Genomic DNA, 13390 nt, shown 5'->3' with positions numbered 1-13390 from the left:
TGACCTGGTAAGGAACAAACTCAGTGTGTAGACTTACATGTGTGTGTGGGGTGGGGGGACATATATGAGATAAAATGTACTGTTTTAACCATTATTAATGTACAGATCTGTGCCATTAATTGCATTCACATCATAATGCAACCAATACCACCATTCCTCTGTCTCCAGAACATTTCCATCTTCCCCAGTTGAAACGGTGTGCCCATTAAGCCCCTACCAACCTCCATTCTACTCTCTATCCCTCTAAATCTGACTCCTCCACGCACCTTACATAAGTGGAATCATACATTTGTTCTTTTGTGACTGGTTTATTTCACTTAACATTTTCAAGGTTCATCCATGTTGTAGCACATGTCAGAATTTCCTCCCTTTTTAAGGCTGAATAATTGTGTAGACTTATAAGTAAAGCTGCTGTAGTCTCACTTTATGGCCTCATATTTTGAGCCTTGCTATAAAATGTCACACTCAAAAAGGCTTTAAAAACTGAGTTATTTCATTAGTATATAACTTGAAAATACTACTGAGTACTTATTATAGCTAGTGAAAAGTAATAAATGTATGGATTTCTTTTCATGAGAACTGTCTTCACACAGCAGTATCTTAAGTTGGAAACTAGGTATTGGCATCCTTGCAAAGAAATAGTGTTACTTGATTAGCTTTGTGGCTGTAGAGTCACTCAGGAAAGTCACATTCTGTAATTCCTGGCATCTGAGTGATAAAGCACATACATAGAAGCCTACAGATAATGCAGTATCCCAAGGTGGCTCACTGAAATAACCAGATCAAAACCACATGGCTGATCTCTCGTCAAATGCTCTTCCCATTTTCTCTTACTGATCACCCTTGCCAAAAGTTGTTTTATACTCACATTATCTACTTCTGTGTTTATTCATTTATTTAGAGTATATATATATATATATGTATTGCTCAAATGTTATAACAAATTTGGCTCTAATCCATAAAGGATATTACAAAGTACAAAAGAAAGCCTAACATTTCTGCAGGAGAAATGGAAATTCTTCTGATCATATCTGCCTAAAAATTATTATTATATGAGTCTCAATCATGTCTCGTAGCTGTGGATGATGTAATAAATGTGTACATATTCCGGATGATCTCATAAAGCTTACTTTTAACTTAGATCTGCAAACACAAACACATTGTGCAATGTTATCAAGAGGTGAAACGAGCACAGCAAGCGACTTGTAAATTTTTCAATGGACAAGCATTAATTTTTAAGCTGTATCTTCAGCTTTTGAGACATCACCTCTCTCCCCATGAGACATCACTTCCTGCATGTCCTTTGAACTATTATGGGATGAGATGAGAAAGGAACTAAAAGGGGAATGAAATTTTTTTGATCACAGTAGAAAGATAATTTGGACTGAATAATAGATGAAGACACCAGAAGGAAGAGCTTGTAGGATGAAGTGGAGAACAAAATATTGGCCCCTGAAGTCTGTGCTAAAAGTGATTTTTTTCCAAGAATTTTGTATATCACGCTTGTCATAAACATTTAGTTTCATTGTGCAATGAAGACAGATGACAAGAATTTGCTGCTCCAGCAAACAAACAAAAAAAAGCAACTTCACTATGTCCTTGGAATCTGCCTTTTTTTGGTTTTAAATGTGCAGTGGAAAACTTGGGCCTGCAAGGGTTGGGGTTGGGGACAGTTGTTTATATAACTAATTGGACATCTACATAACTATGAAAATCAGGGCAGGTCCCTCTATTCTCATCTGTTCCAAAGCCAAGCCTTGCTCTAAAGTTAAGAGGCATGCAGGCTTGAGAGAGGTGCACAGCTTAGCTGTCTTACGCTGACTCACTTACATAAGCTTCAAGGTTATGAGGGTTTTCTTCATTTTGTGTCTAAATGGTAGGAGGGAAAAACATGTTTTCAGAGTCAGTTATCAGGGAAGAAAAGTGCTTGGGCAGGTCTTAGGTTAGGGAGAACTTTTGTAGATCAGAGGATGATGAGAGATGTGAAGAAACAATTGAAGACAAAGAGACTGGTGGAGAACCATCCTGAAGAAAGATCCAGAGCATTAGATGGACAACCAACAATGGCCAGGAGCAATGTACCTTCCACAGAGAGAGGAGACAAGTGAACAATCACAGAAAAGATAGGGATTTTGGCATCGAGAAAAAGGATGCTGGAGAAACTCGGTATCTTATCAGCAAATGAGGTAGTGAGGTCACCTTCTGAGAAATGAGTGGGACTTGGGTCTTGGGAAGTTTTGGCCTAGCCCCCGTAAGAAATGCAAGAGGCAACTGGACAGATGAATGAAAGGGTGATCAAGCAGGGTGAGCTAGAGTCATAGTGGGTCATTAGAAGGGTGTTTTGGAGGGGTTATTTGAAATCTCAGCAATGGGGCAATTTCAAGGGATGATTATATCTAAGGTGGCACTTTCTGAGTGCCAATAGAGGGCATTCCAGTTGAGCAGATCAAATACAAAGCCAAGGTATCAGTGCCACCTACTGGCTTATAGAAGCCAATAAGGAGGCAAACAAGAGATCTAGAGAATTCTAAATTTTCATAATACTATTTGAATAACACTTGCTTGACCTAGCCATGCATCCTCTGTAATTACAAAGGACACTTTGGGCATAGATATGGAAAAATTCCCATAACCATCTAAACAGCATTCGATTTAGCAGAGCAGGGTGCATTTAGCTTAAAATCCTATCCTAGCAGTGGATCTAAGATGCCATGGAGATTAAGGTGGACGGATATCAGGAGTTAGGAGAACCAAACCACTGTGTCAGTTCCTATAGGCATGAATGCCAAGGCAAAGTAACCATCTTTGCCTCCAGGTCTAGCAGGGAGTCCAGTGTATGCCCGTGCTCTTCTGTTCTAATCTAGACTGTCTGAGGAAGTCAAAGTCTCCTGCTAGCATTTGAATTATTACTATCTCTTTACAAATCATTCTTCTCAAAAATCTTTGAGAACCCAAGAGCAGGTTCTTTTCAATTAGTATATATTTGATTAGTATATTCGACTAGTATATCTAGTCCATCTAATACCTAGCATCTCGGTGTTCAAAGAATATCAACAGAATGAATGAATAAATGAATGAATGAATGAAGAATCTGTGATCCTACATTTCTTTAGAATACACTTTCTTTGGGTTTAGAAGCCTCCGTGAAACCCATCTCTCATTCCTGTTCCACTCAGTCCACACCTTTTGAAAGATACATAGCTACCATCCAACTCCATAAACACAAATTATTAGCATTGGCAATGTAGGCAAGACCTCCTTCTTCCTACCAGGTCTGTTCTAGATCCCCTGCTCATTTTCTTGCTAGTGTCTGGACTGATAATTACTGCTCAGCTGGTTGTGGGAAAGGTCACACTGTGCCAGAAGGGGAAGCGATTACAGCAAGGTCAGTAATTAAGAAGTGGAATGGGGAACCTGAATAAATAAAAGGCCGCATAAATATGATACCTATATTGAGTCAGACAGTCTCAACTTGAAATCACCCACTCCTACCAGACAGAAGTCCCAGCCTTTTTTTGCCTTGGAAACCAAGCTTTTTTTCTGATGACCAAGAATGCAACTAGTCCATTCTAATACCTTTGTGTGAATTAGTAAAAGGCGTCCCCTACAGAGGCAGAGGCAGCCAACACCAGAGTGCATGGCTCGGTGAGATAAACCCGGGCTGGATTTCTGCCTCCACTTGACCACTGGGGCAGTCACCTTGTGCAGTGAACGAATTGCATGTTTACATTCTTTGTCCCCATTGGGGATGCACTGTTTTGGGCCTCAGGCTCCTGGGAGTCACTCCGAGCTAAGAACCATGGTTCCATTCTAAATATTATATATCAGATTCCTTGGCAACAACTGGAAGATGAAGAAGAGCAGAGTCTAGGATGTGAAGGGTGTGCCAATACTAGATAATTGCATTGCTCTGGATATGTCCTTTTCCCTTTAGTTAACAAAACTAATAGACTAACTCTACATCAAAAGACAAACTCTACCTACCTCTTCATTTTCATTTTTTTGGTTTAGTGCAAGGGAAAGATTTATGTATATAAGGTTTACCTCACCCAACTGCGCTAGTTCAGTAAAGCTATGGGACAATGTAGAGGAGTGGACTTCCCTCCATTTCTCACCAGTCAAGTCTGTGTTTCCAGGACTTCAAAGCAACTACAATAAATCAGGCAGCAAATCTCAGAATTTCAGTAAGATGCCTTGGTTAAACCATGCATGAGTAACTGCTACCTCACTATTCTGGCTGGAGCTCAGATTGACTATGTTCAGACATACTTACAGGGGGTGGGGTGATTCTGCTGAAATCTGAAACTATATTTTCTGAGCATGATCAGTTTCCAAACAATACCAAGTGGTTCTTTGGATCAGACTGAAGAAATTTGTCAATTTCTTTTAGGACAATGGGAGAAGAGGACATGTGTAGTGTGAGTAGAGAGTTGAATTCAATGAGTAGAGACCCATCATTGGTTTATCACTGGATTATCACCTTCAAAGAGATTGGCCTGTCTCCACCATCTTTACTATGAGAGTAATTTCTTAAATGGTCATAAGGAGTTTGTAAGGCTGGACTTACTTCTGTGGAAAGGCCTCCTATGTGTTTTTCCTTGGGAAAGATAAACTTTCCAATTAAATGAAGGATTCTCTGGCTATCTCTTCATTGTTACTCTTTCAGGGTGAGATGCAGCTCACATTTGTCAAATGTTAGCCAAGCTTCGACTCCCCTTCTTAACCAGTAACCACAATACCCCCAGAATGGTGGGTGGGTCCTGCTTGTTGCTTAACTTGAACCAAGGCTATAAGTGAGGTCTCTGGGGTCCAGAACCCTCAGCCTTTAACAGGAAAGTCAGAAGGAGATCAGTATAGGGGTCCTTTGAGAAGCCCCCGTTGGCCTCTCTCTACTTATAAAATCTGTAACACATGTTGACTAGATCCAAAATTATGTCATTGCCTCATAATGTTTTGAGGTTCCGACTTCCAAGGCCCTTGGGAGAGGAGCAGTTGTTATTGTAAGGTCAGGATTTAGGACGGGCAACTGAAGCCATTCAAGGTCTCCTCGCTGTGTTGTTTCCATTGCTTTTAGGCAGCCACAGAGAGATCTGGCTGCTCTCAGACTGACAGCCTAGGCAGCACTGCCATGTAGAAATGAGGTAAACAACCGGATTTTGTTCCCTAGGAGAATACATTGATGAACATGGTCACTGCCACGTCTGTGAAGCCTCGTGTGCCAAGTGCTGGGGGCCAACTCAGGAAGACTGCACTGACTGCCCCATCACAAGGTAAGTGGCCTCTCAGTATCTCCTGTGGTTGAGAGCTCATGGGTGACAGGATGGAGAGAGGAGGTGTTTACCACGTTAAAGACACCCCCTTGGGCCTGCAGAAAAAGGAACCAAACTCTTTCCCATGACACAAAACCCCTCTGTGGGCTGGCTACAGCCCACCTCTGTAGCATCTTCTCCCCATGATGTCCTGTACCCCCTGCGAGAAAGTTACCTGGACAAGAGGGGCTTCCTCATCAATAAAAATGATGGTGCCTTTGATGCCTGCGGTTGCATCCCCTTCTGCACACCCATCATCTCCATCTGCTGATCAAATATCTGCTCATATTTCTAGAATCAGTTCAAGGATGAACTGTTCTATGAAGGCATTTTGACCGCTTCCCAGAATGAACCTTCTCCTCTTTATGTTCCTCTGGGCTCCGTATAAACTCCCATGAGCACCTGTGACATTTTAAAACATTAATTTACAAATCTCTATCTCTATATAGAGGAGCTATGTTTCGGTAAGCCCATTGAAATACTCATCTTTGTATTTCCATTACCTATCACAGCACAAGGAAAATAGTAGGCACTCAATAAATGTTTGGAAGGTGAACGAATGGGGAAATAAGTACCTGAATGGTATGAGAATCTGCCAATACACTGGGAATTTCTAGTATATAGAGTTGGAAGCCTGTTGCATTTTTAGTCGACACTCCTCTGATTGGTGCACTTAATATTTGCTGGCTGACCGAGTGTTTGAATGAATAGCCCCACCACTGCTCTGCAAAGTGCATTGGAAGAAGGCTGTCTCCAGACCAGTATGAGGAGGCTGCTTCAGCAGCAAATAAATCCCTAGGATGGACATTCCCTCTGCTTTGTACAACAGTCATTTCATCTAATTCTTCCTCAGGATTATAATATCCTGAGCAGGAACTATGGTTGTGTTTGTCTCCCTATTCCCCCACGGTGATCAACACATAGTAATAATTCAAGAAATGATAAAGTGTATAATTAATATCATGGACTTGGCTCCCTAAATAGCTTCCTCAGGAAGACAAAAAAGGGAGAGAGAGATGGAGGGAGAAAGGGAGACAGACACCAAAGAACAGTCCTAAGAATTGTCAATGCTAACTGTGGTAACATTTTCCAAGTGTCTCCTTTAGATATCTATGCCTCTACATGTTGGATTTGCTTTAAAGCAACCTCAGGACATACTCTTAGGTACAGACATCATTCTGAATATGGGTCCCATTTCTCCTAATTCCTCACCATATCAACAGTTAAATCCCACTGCATGTTTGGACATCTTTGAACTAAGGGAACTTACTAGCATTTGTTTACTAAGTCAGCTATTATCATCCAGTGTATACTGCAGAAGTCATGGTTGTCCCAGGCACATCAAAAGGGAGGGAAAAAACTCTACTACCATAAATAGTCATTAAAAAAAATGAATCCCATTGGTACACGAAGATCAGAGATACAGTTCCTGGGCCACTGGGGCAGTATAACTGGCTTAAGCAGCCCATGATTTAGCTTTTAAAGAAAGAAAAGCATGTTCATGAATCTTGAACTCATGTGTCCTCCTAAGGAAATCTTGTTTCCCAGGAAGAATTTTCTTCTCATCTCCCTGAGCACTCCGTTTCACTCATCTCTCTTCCTTGATGAAAATTATTTGCCGATATGTCCAAGAAAGGACATCATATCATGGCAATGAACTACTTGGTCTTTTTTTTAATCTGCATTTTCCTAGAACAGGGTTGAGAAGATGAAGATATAAAAACTATTTTGGAAGATGTTGGTGTTGACTTATTTGTTCTTAAAAGGGCAGCAAAGTATTTTTTTGAAGTATTTTCCAAAACATTTTCTTGAGTGGAATCAGGTCCATTCAAGATGGTCTTGAGCACCTGCTTTATGTCCAGCTCTGAGTTAGGTACAAGGTCCATGAATTCTAATAGGTAGCTCAGGAGTTCAAAGTCAAGGGATGGTGAAGTGCTCAGGGACCAGCAAAAGTGGGGCAGCTTTAACACCCTAGACCTGAAGCAAAAGCTGCAACCCTGAAGGAGGGGATGTCTTGCTTGATAGAAAGTGGAGCTGTAAGGGACACAGCCACTCTAGAACCATGGAAGGAGAATGCAGAATTGCAGCCCAAGGGGGGGAATAAATACCCCCAATCTCCCTCTCCTCCCAACCACAGATCTGCTGGTGTTTTTCCTTGTCTGAAATTAACTGGAGGCCAATGGGGAAACACCATTACAAATGGGGGAAGTGAGCTTGGAGAGACAGGTTCTAGTTGGCACATTTCCAGGACACGGCAGGACAGAGAATGACAAAAAAAAAATGGATCTGAGGCAAAGGTAAAGAGACAGACAGAATAACCAGGAGAGTTGGTTTGTCCAAGTTTCTTCCTGGTCTTAAGCTTTTGGATATCTCTAGTCATGGCAGAAAAAATCATCTCTAAAGGAGATTTTTTTTTAAGATTATTTATTTATTTGAGAGAGAGAGAGAAAGAGAGGGCATGAGTAGGAAGGAGGAGCAGAGGGAGAGTGAGAAGTAGGCTCCCCACTGAGCAGGGAGCCCCAGGCTGAGATCATGACCCAAGCTGAAGGCAGACACCCGACTGAGCCACTCAGGCACCCCGCCTTAAAGGAGTTTTTATCTAGGAGAGAAGTATTCATATTTAACTTATAGGTTTGCTTCAAAATAATATGGGAGGGAAGTAAATCAGTGGGGATATAAGTAAGATTGACCATGCAGTGAAATTGTTGCAGCTGAGAGATGAATACAGAGGAAAGGGTACTGTTGTGTCTTGTATATGTGTTTGTTTTATATATTTTTTTTCCTTAGTAAAATTTTTAAAAATAACATAACCCTGAACTTGTTTTACAGAAAATCAAACTTTAGGAAGCCCTCTCTTTGTATTCTAGTTCTCTCTTTACATTGCCATTAACCCTTGGGTATAGCTCCTTAGAGATGATTGAAAACTTGGAGGAAGAAAGAGCATCTTTCGGCACTGCTATCTAACATGTATAGCTCTGCAATGCCGTGATCCTCATGGTCCTCCCCATGGTCCTCCTGGCCAAAGCTGGCTTCCCACCCAGTCCTGAAGAAGTCATAGAGTCAATGAACCAATTAAAAACATTGAAAGCTACCTCTATTCTGACCCTCCCTCAAATGTTTTATTTGATCTGTTTCAATGAATTCAGCGGGGGGGAAAGACTTTTTGCCAGATTTCATTCTGATTTAATATTAAAGTACCAGGGGCACCTGGGTGGTTCAGTTGGTTAAGTGTCTGCCTTCAGCTCAGGTCATGATCACGGGGGGCCTGGGATGGAGACCTACCCCCCGTCAGGCTCCCTGTTCAGTGGGGAACCTGCTTCTCCCTCTCCCTCTGCCCCTCCCCCTGTTCATGCTCTCTCTCTCCAAGTAAATAAAGAAAGTCTTAAAAAAATTTAAAGTACCAAGAAATTACATTAAGTACCCTTGTGATGGCTTATTAAGGCCAAACCAACAATCAGCAGAAGATCCACTAACCCTGATTTGCCATCTCTTATGTTCCAGTTTGTATCACATACACACACATACTGGGGGGTCTGGAAAATTTAGTGCCAGTGCAGAGAACATTACCTCTGCCCAGCTCTTTAGCACTTGGTTTTGCCGACTTCTTCCTTTCCATAAGCCCCATTGGACCTGGAATTGTTCACTACTTATGAAAAGGCTAAGAGCATGCCTGAGTTGGGGACGAAATGCCTCCCCTGCAGAGATTAGCTTGCCCAATTGTCTCAGAAATCCAGAGTGGATGACTGGCAGTCCTAGAAATGGCTTGAGTTGGCTTTACAGGAAATTGTCCTCAGCCCCACTGAGCCCAGAGCAAGATTGTCTATTCTCTTCCACTAGGGAAGATTTGTTAGTGTCAGTGGAAATCTGTGCCACTTGAAATGGTACTTTTCTCAAGTTCCTTAGCAATTTTCCTTGAGGGGAATGGAGGGTGCAGGGGATGATGTAATTCAGTGCCTTTACCCAAGCATGACTGTTTTCCTTCTCTTTTTCGATCTTTAGAAAGAATCACATTCTTCCAAAAACCTGTGTACTTCACCTATGCTTTCCTTAGGGTAGATATGAAGGGAGGTGGTTTAAAGCACCATTATGTGCTTGGTATTTTCTCAAAATCAAGCACTCAAGTCAGAAAGGCAGCCCCATCCATATAAAATACACAAAAGTATTACACCATTGGCTTCACCCCCAAGTCTGCCACCCCCACTTTCTGGACGCTTCTACACGGTTCCCATCATTAAGAGTATTAGATCACCTCTCCCAAGAGAAATTATTTCCCCCTAAGCAAATTCGTCAGCTCTTTCTATAAAAGGCAAAAAATGACGATATACTTTTCATTCCCTTTGCAACTGAATTTAGGGGGAAAAAAGAACCCTCACAAGTAAACATTCCCATTCTCCCTTCAGCAGAGTATCTAGTAGCTTCCTTGTTGAAAAACCTCAGAAAGCTCTTACACAGTTTTTCTTAAAGGGAGGTTTTGGGTATTTTTTAACTAGTCACATCCAAATGATTCCTTGAAAAATGTTCTAGCTCAGAAACCAGAGCCAGGGTGGGGCTGGGATATTCCCAGTTGGCATTAGTACCATCAACTAAAAATCTGGGCTGGGAGCACAGCCTTCTCATTATACACCATGGTGCAGGGGATCTGTTTTGACATGGACAACCAGATGTGCATACATGTCTGCTTAGGGCTAGGACTTCATGCCCTGCAGTGGGACCAAGGCTTGTTCACTCTGGTGGTGCTCGCTATGGTGACCAGAACCTGAAGGGCAGAGAATGCAAGAACGAGGTGGCTGTCTGTCTTATGTTGGTGGTGTTAATCCCATTGTTTCTTCTTTCTTTTTTTTTTTAATAGAAATTAAATTTTTTTTTAAGATTTTATTTATTTGTCAGAGAGAGAGAGAGAGAGGCAGGCAGAGGGAGAAGCAGACTCCCCGCTGAGCAAGGAGCCTGATGTGGGACTCAATCCCAGGACCCTGGGATCATGACCTGAGCCAAAGGCAGACGCTTAACTGACTGAGTCACCCAGGCACCCCAATCCCATTGTTTCTAACAGATGGAAATGACACAGACTTTCAGGGTGTGGAGATGAGATGGACGATCACAAGCAACACCCTATTCAGGCTGCCTTGCTCCCATTCCAACCTGCACAGCCCTGTGACTGAAATGGCCCATCCCCAGCTCAGGGCTGGCTCTAGCTATAGAAACAGTGGGATTTAGACACACCATTGCACCCCAGGCCTACACCTGACCTTCCATGGGATGTCCAGCTTGGGGGAAGAGAGTTAGTAGAGAGAGAAAGGAGCCCTACCTTTGCTGACAGGCCCTCCGCTCTCTCAGGCCAGGATGCCAACCTTATACCATCGGGGGTACATGTGTGCTACATGGTCAGTTAGCCTCACAACTGAGACAGTAGCTACTACTGTAAGGAAACTTGAACAGACCCAATTTGACACCACCTGTGCTAACTTAGGACGCATTTAGCAAAATCCATTTAGCAAATGGATTACTGATAGTAATCCATACTATCAGTGAGCAGAAGGCAGAATAGCAGCTCTCAAAATGTGTTCCCTAGACCAGCAGCATGAGCTTCACCCAGGAACTTAAAAAACACAAATTCTCAGCTTTCTCCCCCAAAGACTCACTGAATTAGAAACTCTGGGGGTGGAGCCCCACACCTCACTTTATTACCGCATTACCTATCTGACTCTTGCACTTGGTAAACATTTTGTATTTTTCTGAGCGAAGTTTTTGGATACGATTTACCTAATCCTGTTTGCTCTTGGGATTACTTTGCAAAGGAAGAAAAGAAGCAAAACTATGAAAATATTAACAGTGACATTATGATACGTATTTTATGTGTATAAAATCAAAGGTTTTAGAAGCCCCCATACTAACTCATCTGTGGTGTCCTTGTAGGTGTTTGCAAACATGATGAAAAAAAGTTGGTACTTTAGGGCACCTGGGTGGCTCAGTTGGTTAAGCGACTGCCTTCAGCTCGGGTCATGGTCCTGGAGTCCCAGGATCAAGTCCCACATCGGGCTCCCTACTCAGCAGAGAGTCTGCTTCTCCCTCTGACCCTCCCCTCCTCATGCTCTCTCTCTCATTCTCTCTCTCTCACATGACTAAATAAAATCTTTAAAAAAAAAAAAAGTTGGTACTTTAGACATCAGGAAACACTTGCAAAAATGACACTCAAAATCACTTTTATCAATTAATCACCATATGCATAGGCCAAGTTTGTAAGTAGCACATAAGCACCAGGACCGTGCTTTATTCTATCCTTTCCAGAGCCCTTGATGTTGACATTTCCCCTGTAAAGTGTGCATATGCTGATAACTAAAGGAAGAATATTTTCTCCAAGGCCTCTGGATTCAGAGGCCTATTTAGTGTCTTGAAAATTTAAAGACCTCCATCTGACTGTTGACTGTGTTTGGCTGGGGCCCACACTATGGGTTTAATCCCTGCAGGCACTGGTTAGCTTATTTGGAACCAGACTCCGGATTGCATCCTGAGCCAGTTTCTGGCATGTCTGCTGTTGGGTCCAAACCTTGGGCCAAGGATGGGTACGTGACTAATATTCCACATGTTCTAAGTTGATCAGTCCCAGGCATCCCCCTTGTTTCTGGAGCAATGAAACCAAGTCTGTGCACTGAAACATGAACACCACATGTTCTCATACTTAGAGCCATTCCAGAAAGTCATCCTTTCAAACCCTGAAATCTGCTCTTCCTCTAGGACTTTTGACAATGGCCGCTGCATTTTCAAATGTCCCTCAGGGAAATTTGAATTTCAGAACGAATGCCATCCCTGCCACTACACCTGCCGAGAATGCCAAGGAAATGAGCCTTCCAGCTGCACTGCCTGTGGAGTAGGTGAGGAAGTCTGGCTGCTCTCTTCTTCCTTTCTTCAAAGCTGTTCTCCCACTGGTTTGACTCAGAAGCTTCAACTCTGGGGACAAGGGGTAGATATTAGACAGCTGTTCATTGGAGAGTGTGTATCACCTTGAAGTTTCTGCTTCTTGTCAGGAAACGAATTCACATTATCGTAGGCGCAGACTCACTGCCCCTAAGGAGATGGGAGAGAAGCTAAGAGATGTCCTTGTGGAGAAGGAGAAAGAAAGGTCATTCAGACATGATGTCAGACATGAGACTGTCAGGAAAGCTAAGATTTGTTGAGGTGACAGTGAAAAGCGAGGAAGTTAAGGGTGACACATTCAGTCTTCAAGAGAAATATTGAAATAGAGGCTGTGTCAAGGTCTCCTCAGCCCTGAGCTATGCCATTTAGAAGTTGTCAGAGCCCTACTGTAGGAGCAAAGGAATTGTTTCAACACAAAAATATTACTTTTTGTCTCAGCTTTAACAGTTCAAGTTTCTGCTGTCGTTGGATTGTATTCCATGATCTCAAAGGTCCTCTGCAGTTTGACCCTTGAGTCCTTTCCAACTTCCCCTCATATGTCTGTTCCCCACTTTGACCTCATGTGGGCCAGATTCATATTTTACTTGACCTTTTAAATTTCAGCCAAATTTTAAAATTGGGAAATTTCGAAGAAAAACCTGGGTGGTTTGGTTTTTTTGTTTGTTTTTGTTTGGGCTTGGTTTGGTTTCTTTTGAAAACTTGGAGCACAACACTGGGCACCACTTGGCCTACATTCCCCAAATGGTTGACTAGAGATCAGAGGAGGCTGCTCTCTGTTTCTCCACAGTCCCCACCACTCCCTATTGTCTCACTGATCCCAAGGCCATCAGTTACCACCGCCATCGTGCTTACATGGTTTTTTTCTGGTGGAAGAGAATTATTTATCTTTATTCTTCCTTGTAATATAACCAAGAAAAATGAAGAACAAATTGAGAGTATCATGCATTTGCAGGAAAATGGGAGATAACACATTTCTTTGTGTAAATTAAAATTATTTCTTTGTGTTTCTTATGTAAACAAAGTAGATCTATATCAATTTTTCTCTGTAGCCTGCTCGTTTCTGTTTCCTTCCTCATCTAAAGGATGGTGATAATGGTTTTCTACTTTTAAGATTATGACAATGAAATGAGGTTAAATGAGATAAAATAACAAAGCACTCAAACAGGGCT

The 13390-nt window shown here is 42.2% G+C and overlaps 1 protein-coding gene across 2 annotated transcripts in view; it reads left to right on the top strand.

Annotated features, from left to right (window-relative positions):
* Positions 1–13390, top strand: part of PCSK5 (proprotein convertase subtilisin/kexin type 5) — a 463938-nt gene that overhangs the window by 343962 nt on the left and 106586 nt on the right. For both annotated transcript variants that reach the window (XM_035029028.1, XM_035029027.1), the window contains exons 21-22: positions 5168–5270; positions 12042–12178. In XM_035029028.1, coding sequence (XP_034884919.1) covers positions 5168–5270; positions 12042–12178 — 240 coding nt within the window. The remainder of the gene's footprint in view (positions 1–5167; positions 5271–12041; positions 12179–13390) is intronic.

The sequence above is a fragment of the Mirounga leonina genome, unplaced genomic scaffold (genome assembly GCF_011800145.1).
Source record: "Mirounga leonina isolate KUSES-001 unplaced genomic scaffold, KU_Mleo_1.0 Mir_224, whole genome shotgun sequence".
NCBI lineage: Eukaryota > Metazoa > Chordata > Mammalia > Carnivora > Phocidae > Mirounga > Mirounga leonina.
The sequence above is the reverse complement of the archived record's forward strand: the minus strand, read 5'-3'. Positions and strand labels throughout refer to the sequence as shown.